Source organism: Gossypium raimondii, chromosome 8 (assembly GCF_025698545.1).
Source record: "Gossypium raimondii isolate GPD5lz chromosome 8, ASM2569854v1, whole genome shotgun sequence".
NCBI lineage: Eukaryota > Viridiplantae > Streptophyta > Magnoliopsida > Malvales > Malvaceae > Gossypium > Gossypium raimondii.
Window position 1 is genome coordinate 51068337 of NC_068572.1, and position 9657 is coordinate 51077993.

The 9657-nt window shown below is 30.1% G+C and overlaps 1 protein-coding gene across 1 annotated transcript; it reads right to left on the bottom strand.

Annotated features, from left to right (window-relative positions):
- Positions 1–393: 393 nt before the first annotated feature.
- Positions 394–4515, bottom strand: LOC105791988 (novel plant SNARE 11). Its single transcript, XM_012620332.2, has 10 exons — positions 3836–4515; positions 3522–3614; positions 3106–3199; positions 2976–3013; positions 2507–2598; positions 1757–1836; positions 1451–1507; positions 1239–1331; positions 1073–1147; positions 394–861 (listed from the first exon to the last, which is right to left on the bottom strand). Exons 1-10 carry the CDS (start codon positions 3910–3912, stop codon positions 772–774), a joined length of 789 nt encoding a protein of 262 aa, XP_012475786.1. The 5' UTR covers positions 3913–4515; the 3' UTR covers positions 394–771.
- Positions 4516–9657: the final 5142 nt, after the last annotated feature.

A 9657-nucleotide genomic window follows, 5' to 3' on the forward strand; every position in this document is an offset into this window, starting at 1 on the left:
CAATCACGTTCCACTCCACATCCACTTTTCAAAAAAAAATTCCACTCCATATGTAACCACTCGATTCAAAATCCATAGACGATTCAGGTTTTCCATCCATAACTAACTCCAATTTGAAGACCTCAATGTGAGTCAGCTATCTCGGACTCCTAATTGCACTAACATCGTTTGACAAGACATGATATTACCAAAGGCTCAAAACCTGTGACTTGGACTAATTAAAATTTGAAGAACCCCATACATCTATTCAAATATTTATATGGCTACGGGAATATAAACCTTAAAATATATAAAAGAAAAAGTTAAAAATTTGAGCATACCTGTTTTGAATATACCGTATCCAAGACTCACCTCACAAGTCCGTCCTAGTATCGGAACAATTGAGAAAGAAAAAAAAAAGAATCATGCAGGTGTTATATTATACAAAGTATGATAGGAACCAATACACTCTCAAAGTACATGATATTCCCTTTCGTCTATGGGGACAAAATATCTTCAGTCTGGAACAATAAAACGGAATCGTACAGATCTCATCATGCTAATGCTATTCAATGAAAAGATAACTAGTGGCAGGTTAGCACATGGGAAGCTCTGAAAAACTCTTAATGGATGCACCAGAACTATCCTAACATAAAAATCCAACTGCAGGACCATACCAGTTCTCCAACAAGGGTAGCCCACCGGGCCCCGAGGTATAAGTAGTAGGGACTCTTCAATTCATGGTGGCTGCAAATTGTCCTGAAATATCATCAGGTGGTTCATTCAAATTCTTCAATTAGGAGTCCAAAGTAGCCGCCTGTTCATTGCAGGTGGTGCTAAACCTGGAATATCTCGAATGTCCTTGTTGTTTGGATTCACCAGCTGAAAAAGAAAACCCGGTCATTGAGCATAGGTATAGACACCATGTGCAACTAACAAGAAACGAATGATTAACATAGACAGCTTTCAACATGGAATTGTGGCACTTAGAATCCAGAGAAAATACTTTTAATAGGCAGTCAGTTAAACACAATCGAGTCAGATGTTAATTCAGTGGTCAGTGTTGGAGCAAGGTTGAGAAATACAGTGGTACCTTCACGATTATGATGGCTATGACACCAATGACAATAAGAAACAACAAGGCCATAATGCACTTATCAGTAGCAACCTATGCACAAAAAGAAAATAAAATTAGTAAATACAATATAACACTAGACAGATCATATGAATGAAAGGGAGTGGATGTTTCGGAGATTGACCTGCCTACCAATTTCTTTGACCAGTTTAGATGCTTTCTTGATTGAGAAATGGATAGAATCCAGCTCATTAACTATCCTGCTCATTTGTTCAGTCTAGATATGACAGAAATAACATATTTTAGTGTGAATATCAATGTAGAATCTCAAAAGATTAATACAATCAAAGTGCAAAACACTTAGTTGCTGTGATGTTGATACTTCTTAATGCTCACCTGAGCCTTGAGAGCTGCAGCAGTTTCTGTTCCAACATCAACAGTATCTTGAACGACCTGGTATAAAAAGGGTCAGGTAAAATTGGTCTCTTTCTTTTTCAATAGCCCTAGAAATCAGGAAGAATTAATGACAGAGGAATTAAGCCAAAACGATTCATCCCAAGACTTTTTGGGTTTTGTGGGTTTGAAGTTTAATATCAAAAGAAAATTTCAAGATTCAAAGATCTCAATATACAACCAATTTTTCTCGGTATGGATGGAGGAGGTGTTACAAAACTAGATGCAGCAAAAGATTGAACACCAAACCTTCTTAGCCCTGTCAATGGCTTGATCAGTCTCATTCATCATATGGTTTCCTCTATCTATTAGCTGTTGATTTGTCATAGCTGCAGAACAGGCAGGCAGTCTCAGAAGTTAAAATTGAAGAAAATATGACACCTACAAATTATTTCCAGTACATTCCAACATCACCCTAAGTATGAATGTAATGGAGTCAGAACCAATATGAAGAGTGCATTGACTAACTCAGGCAAAACGGTAGAACACAGTTTCATGGTTAGATTACATCTAGATAAAGCTCTGATGAGCACTTGAATAGATATTTATATAGAAAAGTTTACACTTTTCCTTTCCAGTTTGACAAAACACAAAAGTACAATAACAAACAGCTCAACTTTATTTATAAGGAGAAAAATAATGTTGAATCAAGTGATCAGAGTTCTTTGTCAAGCTTCTCATCCCTTGTCAGATTAAGTGTGACAACTTATTTTCTAGCAATACCACAAAATTACAGGCACATCTTACAGCCAATACTGTTAGATAATCACTCTAAAGTAAACGAGAAATTGAGACTTGTAATGGCATGCTTTAAAGTAAAAAGATAAATAAAAGAGACAAACAATATTTGGTGCAAATGAGTTAATGCATCTGTCTATATTGTCAATTCTAGGAAAGAACACGGATATGCAAAGGGCAAGGTCCACCTATTTAACTATTTATATACAAATTTTCAACCTGAACTCCACTTCAGCTAAAATCAGAAGCGGATATACTTACATGAAGCTAGCAAGACATTTTCTTCCCCAAAGCCTTCACTAGGCCCATCAAAGAGATCAACTCGTTTGTTGTTCTCAAGATTGCTTTGATGTCTGTAACACAACAAAAATATCAAACCAGGTCAAATTACATATCATAAAATGGAACACAATGTTTAACAAAAAATAGCGCTTATGATAACAATGAAATTATTATTGCATGGTATCTATAGTGATTTCCGTAACAAATCACCAATTTTCGATCAAAAACAACTTCAGTTTGCTGGACCAGATCACAAGTTTGACCAAAAGAAAAGCTTAAAAGGAAAAGAAGAGAGAATTTAGAAATGGGGGATGGGGTCTGTGATCCTGTAAAAGGGATATACTCAATCAATACGCATTATAATTATTTACAACTAGCAAGAGCATGAACATGCATGAAATTATCTCTTCATTCCACAAGAAAACTTCTAATAGTGGTATAAACTTACTGCTTCTTAAGGGCAACATATGAATTCAACTCCTTGACCTGCAAGAGAATCCCATAAGGTTGAGAAGCTTTGAAAATAAGTTAGAGTATCTAAATGAAACAAAAGCAAAAACAAACTAGTTATAAAGCACCATTGACTGCTTCTTTTCGTTTAGCATTTTGTGGGTGTTTGCATCAGTTCTACGCTCTGTTTCCTTCACTTCCCTATCAAACTCTTTGATGAGCCTGAAAAGAATAAGTAGAAACTACTTTATTCCAAATGATGGAAAAACAGTTTTAAATAATCACACAACAAAAGTATAGTGCACCTATTTCTTACAAGTTACAACCTTAATTCCTTAGTGTAGAAATCAACAAAGGAAATGCTTTACTTGAGATGCCTTTTCTTCATAAAGTGAATAACCAAAGCTTTATTATTAAGATTCATTCAAACTTGTAAAATTAACCTTTCATAAGCATAACGAGAAAGGTGTCATCGTTTACTTCTTCACCTTGCAATAATTCAGGAAAACTAAAAGGATAAATTTCAAGGATGAATCTGCAATACCTCTTACACTCTCGCATCTTGTCAGTAAGCTCTTCCAATTGCCTACTCTGCCTATTAACGTCCTTAATCTTCTCCAGTTTCTGGAATCCATTTCTGCAATGAAAACACAACAGCAATTTAAACAATGTAGAAAAAAAATCGAAATCCATATGAAATCAGTAATGCCTAAGCTGAAGTAACTTCAAATAGAGTCATAAATGATGATAACATATACATCCTTGAGAAAATATTCAAATATTTAACGCTATGAAACAAACAATCTGATTGGAATCTACATCGCATAAACAAAGAAGAATAAGAAATTAAATTCTTACGATAAAGCTCGAAAAATGTCGGCGACTTGTCCGTCGATCTCCGCTAGCTCTTCGCTGACCGCAGCTAAAGGATCCATCTTAAAACCTTAGAGGTAACAGGCTAACTTCTCTCTCAAATTTTAATTCAATCTTCAAGCATTAAATGAATTCACAGAGAACAAATAAAGGAAAATTTAAATCCTTTGTGCTACTTATTGACAGCAATGACGAATCAAAGAGTCGATCGCCAAAACAGCAGATTCAGAACTTCCGGATCAGATCAGATCCGCACGGTTTACTGTAACTAAAATTCGAAATGTGTACAATGTCGAGCCAGCGAAAGCGAAAATTTGAGGCGAATCTTTAATTTCCAGATCCAAAAAGCCAAAAAAACTTCGGTATTTGAAAAAGGAACCAATTCGAAAGGCAAGAAAGGAATTACGAGATTAAGACATTGATTTGGTGCGGTGTGAAGACTTCTTCATTACGAATGAAAAAAAGGAAGGTAAGGTTGTTTAAACGTTGGACACCATTGCCTCCCTTCCCGATCTAAAACAGCTTACAATATACACAGGTCTTCTCGTGATTTACAGGCAATTTTGTATTTTTTTTAATATAATTATTTATCTAAGTTGTTTAAAAAAAAGGTTTTGGCTTCGTTGGTCGTTTTGGGTTGGGAGGGAGGTTGTCCGCTGGTTCGGAGGGAGAATTTTTCTTTAAAAATCTTCGCAATAATTTAGGCGTTTAAACCGGAAATTAGGGACTAAGCAGTGGGGCCGCCACTCGTGTTTTCTTACTGCGTGATATTTTTTTCTTACTGCTAAAAAAATCGCATCAGATTCGGTAAAATGACTGGGATTTCATCAAAGTATCGATTTAAAGAAAGGAGTTAAATCTGATCGGTAATTTATTTAGCAGTGATTGAATTTTTTTTATTTTTATAAATTTTTAATAACTTATTTAATTAATTCGGACAAACCAATCCAATTAAAAACTTTTGATATGATCAATTTTAAAACTTTTTATTGAATATATCCATTTTCCCTTTTCGATAACTTTTCTTTTTGTCATTTTTGGTACTTAAAACTATCATTTTCATTCTTGTTTACTCTAAAAGAAACTGTTGATAAGAATGTAAAACATAAAACATTCTTTTGGACCGAGGTAATTTTTTAGGTAAAATAATAATTTAAGTAAACTGAGACAAAAAATGTATCAAAGTGGGAAAATAAGTACAATTTAGAGACCAAATTGTGACTTGAGGTTCTTTTTAAGTTAAACAGAATTACAATTATAATGCATTAAGTTTAAATATCAATGTGAGAAAATAGGTATAGTTTAATGATCAAATCTTGACAATAAATTTATTTACTAAAGTTAAATGGATCTATAATTAAAAAACATTTAGATTTACTCGTGGCTAGCATCTAGCCTTTAATGGGCCTATAGAATGCGGAAGATTAGTTACTGGGTTCACTCTGGTAGAGACCTTGAAAAATTTTAAAAACATTTAAATTTGGATAAAATTTACGTATCAATAGTGGATCTTGACACTAAATTTTGGAAATAAATTTTGGATAAAACTTTTAGAGGGCTTAACAAGACTTTCCCAAAAAAAATTGAGGTCTAATTAAAAAATTTAAAACTTTTGAGGGATTTAATAAAAGTTTTAAAAAATTAAGAAGATTAGACCTGTATCGTATAAGGATCCGCCTCTACCCACAATAATACTAAAACTTAAATATAAGATCTTTTATCATTAATTCAAATCTTCATTCACAATTAAAAGCCAAATACACTAATAATCATTAAACTATAAAAGCTTAAAATAATCACTAATTTATCGATTTTATCTTTTCCAGTCACCCATCATTAAGGGCCAGTTTTTTATTGCTTAAAAAAAACACTTCTGACTTTAAAAGCACTTTTGAAAGAAAAGCTGTGAAGAACAAGTTGTTTTTGGCTGAAATTTCTAGCTTTTCAAAAGCACTTCTGAAAAGGAGCTGAAAAGGAGAAGCTAACAATTTTAGTTTTTCCTCTTCCAAAAGCACTTTTGGTGCTTAATTACTTTTTCACCCCTCCAATAACATAGTATTTTTTTTTCTTGGTGCTTAATTACAATTGTGTTAAAATTATTAATTAAAAATAAAAAATATTTTTTAAAATATTAATTACAAATATTTAATGGTTATATTTAAATATTTAGAATATAGTTTATATATTCTAATTAAATTTTATAAATAATTAATATTTATTAATTAAAAATATTTACAATTTATATTTTATATATTAAAATATTAACAACAAGTTATAATAATTTTTTATATTATTACTAAAATATAATAATATTAACTAATTTAAATATTATTTAAATACCTATTTGTTACTTGATAATAACATGTCTAAAATGGATATTTTATTTCTCAAAAGCACTTTTTGACAGCAATGCTAAACATTCAAATTTTAAACCAAACTTTTTAAAATTATTTCTCAAAATCACTTTTCTACAGCACTTTTCAAAAGCAACAAATTACTAGCCCTAACTCAAGAACAGAAAAATGAAATGACTAATTATATAGCAAGCTATATAGGGAGAAGACTCCTCAATACTTGGGCAGTGGCTTTGATGGCCAATTATATGTGTATACATATAAAAGAGAAGAAAATACAGAGTTGTATAAAACCTTCGAGGTTTTTTAGTATGAACCTCTTAACCTTCATATACATATATTACATAAAAATTTATTAGCAACGTAACCCGTAACCCCTAGGGCAGGGCAAAACCAGAAAATTATTTTAGAGGGATAAAATTAAATTATAATTTTACGATAAAAATATAATTTCACCATTTTAATAGATTACATATTTATAATTTTTAAAGGATTAAATCAAATTTTTATATTTTTAGGGAGCTAAAGAGAAATTTTACATTTACTAATTTAATATTTTAAAATTTTTAAAGGAACCATACGAAAGTTTTTTTTCATTTTAGAGGAGATCAGGCCCCTGTCAACCCCCATTAATTTTGCCACTGCCTGAGGGGTTTAGCCCGTCGGCATTTGGGAAGTTGAAAATCCCCCATCTACAAGTGAATAATATATATATATATATATATATATATATATATATAGGGGAGTTTGGTAAATAGAATTTTGGGCTATTTTAGTTTATTTGGGTACAAATAGAAAATTGGATAGTTAAATCCTCTAATTGTAATGTTTGGTTAATGGAAAGTTTGCAACAGCTTTTTGAGCTAAAATCTCCAAAAGAAAAAATGATAGGATAGGTAACTTTTTTCACAACTGATTGGAAATGAGATATGTAGAATGACATATCTGACCATACTTGCTTAAGAATTACTCCTCTTGCAAAAATTACTCCATTTGTCACATATATCTATTTCTTGAATATTTATGTACGTTTAATTTATTTTCAATTTATTTGTGTAAAATTATTTCTTATACAACTTTATATTAATTGAAATATGTTAATTAACAAATTTATTCAAAGTGTGACCTAATTATCACCAATTTATATACTAAGAACATGACATAATTATCACTAAGAATATAGTTTACAATTATATTGATGCACTATTAATATTTATCAATTTCCACAATGTTAATATTTGCAAATAAAGAACTTAAGAAATTTGTTTATTTAAATTTTCAAAATATTCACTAATTAATCTTCATAATGGATGTTTTAGTTCTTTGATAATAGTGTTTTATTTCAATAAGTTCAATCAATAAAAATTAAAGCATTATAAACAAATAAATACTTAACAATAAAATCATCATGTCATTATTTATTATTTTACAAATATCAACTTTCAGCTATCAGCTAAGTTTTACCAAACACTTTTAAATAAACAATTAATAAAATCAATTGGTCAAATCAGTTAATAGAATCAGTTGATTAAACCAATCACTACAATTAACAATAAACTATCAACCAATTTTCAAACATTTCCAAAATATATTATCATAAGCCCGAAGGGTATAACCCCTCAGCAAGTCCATATGTATCCATATATTATATATAAAAATAAAAATAATTAAAATTTGTTAATTGCACTTTTTACGAGCTGTGGCATTCTCTCGTCAGTTGCTTGCTGTATTTGGGAAAATAAAAGGAAAACTTGTTATAACCCTAAGTAGATATTTTAAAAAGGCTGCTCCTTAAGATTAATAATAGAAACATTTAGCAAAAAATTAATATTTTTAAAAGTAGACATCCAAGTGGAAACTGTTCACTTGCACCACGTTTGGTTCACTAGAATGGAATAAAACTATAATGAAATAGAGTTGTAATCAATAATTCAATTGTTTGGTTAAATGGAATAGAATTATAATAGTATTTTTGTGTTTGGTTAAATGAAATAAAAGTTGTAATAGCACAGGAAAAAAGTTAAAACGACCAGAACACCCTTAACAGAATTTTTTTTAAGTAGATGATTATTTTTATTGTTATTAAATTTTAATAGGATTATTATTAAATATAATTTAATAACATTCTTAACTTAATTTTGTTTTTATTTTTGTAAAGATATTAAAAAAAATGTTAAATGCTGAAATGACAAATATACTCTTTTAATTAAATTTAGTGACTATTTTATAATTTTTTGAATTTGAATGACTAAAATATAAACTTACTAATAATTTAATGACAGTGAATGTAATTTACCCATAAAAACCCACCAAATACCCAAGCCCACTCGCCCACCAAACTCCCAAAACCCACCAGCCATCATCACTTTCTTTCCCATTTTCAGTTCACGATAATTCTTTTCCTTTCACCCAAATTTCCCATCAACAATTGTTCTTCAAATTGCTCCATTCCAACATTTTTATTTTATCTAAAATGATAAAATATTTATCCTTCAATAAAATATTTATCCTTCAATTCTTATCTACTTGTTATGCTTAGAAATTTTAGATTCCAAAATTCATAAAGAGCAACTAAGCCATGATTTTCTTTTTTGCCTTAAAGACCAAACAATAACAAAAATGAAGAAAGATGCAAGGTACTTAAAAAATTAAGCAGATTCGGTTCCTTAGGTGTTCCTATAGATGGGTTGTTGTTTCTTTCCTTCGTATTTTGTTAGATTGTGTAACAACCCGATCTTCAGTGGTGTCAGAAACAGTGGTTTCAAGACCATAATTCCGACAAAATACTTCGTGAATATTATTTAATTAGTATATTTATGAGGTCTATGGAGTCATATTAAATTTTGGTTGAAAAATTTATTTGTTTGGATAGTTTAATAAGTAAAAAAGATTGAATTGCAAAAACTGTAAAGGTTGAGTACTTAAATTAAAGGGACTAGGTGGACAATTTAACCATGAAAAATTAGTTAGTGGGATTTGATGAGATTATGTTTAATAAAGTAACTTAATTAGGTTTAATTAATGATTTATTAAAGCTTAATTAAGAAAGTTGAAGTATTTACAAAACGTCATAAGTATATATATATTAAATTAAACCTAAATTTAAAGAAAAATTTTCATTATTCCTCATCTTCTTCACGGCAAAGAAAGGAAAAAGCTAGGATTTTCCAACTTTTATTTTAAACTTTGATTTGGTAGGTGTATTGATGCTCGTTTTTAGTAATTTTTATGTTTTGAGTTCGTATCAGTTTAGTCTATCTAAATCGAGGACCAAATTGTGAAACTGTTAAATGTTATAAAAGTTGTCATTGATGAATGATGTTATTTCTTAAATTTTATGATGAAATATGGAGCTTTGTTGATAGATTAGAATATTTTGAAAAGTGATTTTTGATGATTTTGATGTTTAGGGATTAAATTGATTAAATGATAATTTTTTTGTACTTGAGGTGA

Coding starts and splice junctions, on each gene's coding strand:
- LOC105791988 (XM_012620332.2), bottom strand. CDS start 3,912: ATGGATCCTTTAGCTGCGGTCAGCGAAGAGCTAGCGGAGATCGACGGA. Junction 2,599..2,975: donor TATGTTGCCCTTAAGAAGCA/GTAAGTTTATAC, acceptor GTTGTGTTACAG/ACATCAAAGCAATCTTGAGA. Junction 1,148..1,238: donor TCAAAGAAATTGGTAGGCAG/GTCAATCTCCGA, acceptor TTTTGTGCATAG/GTTGCTACTGATAAGTGCAT.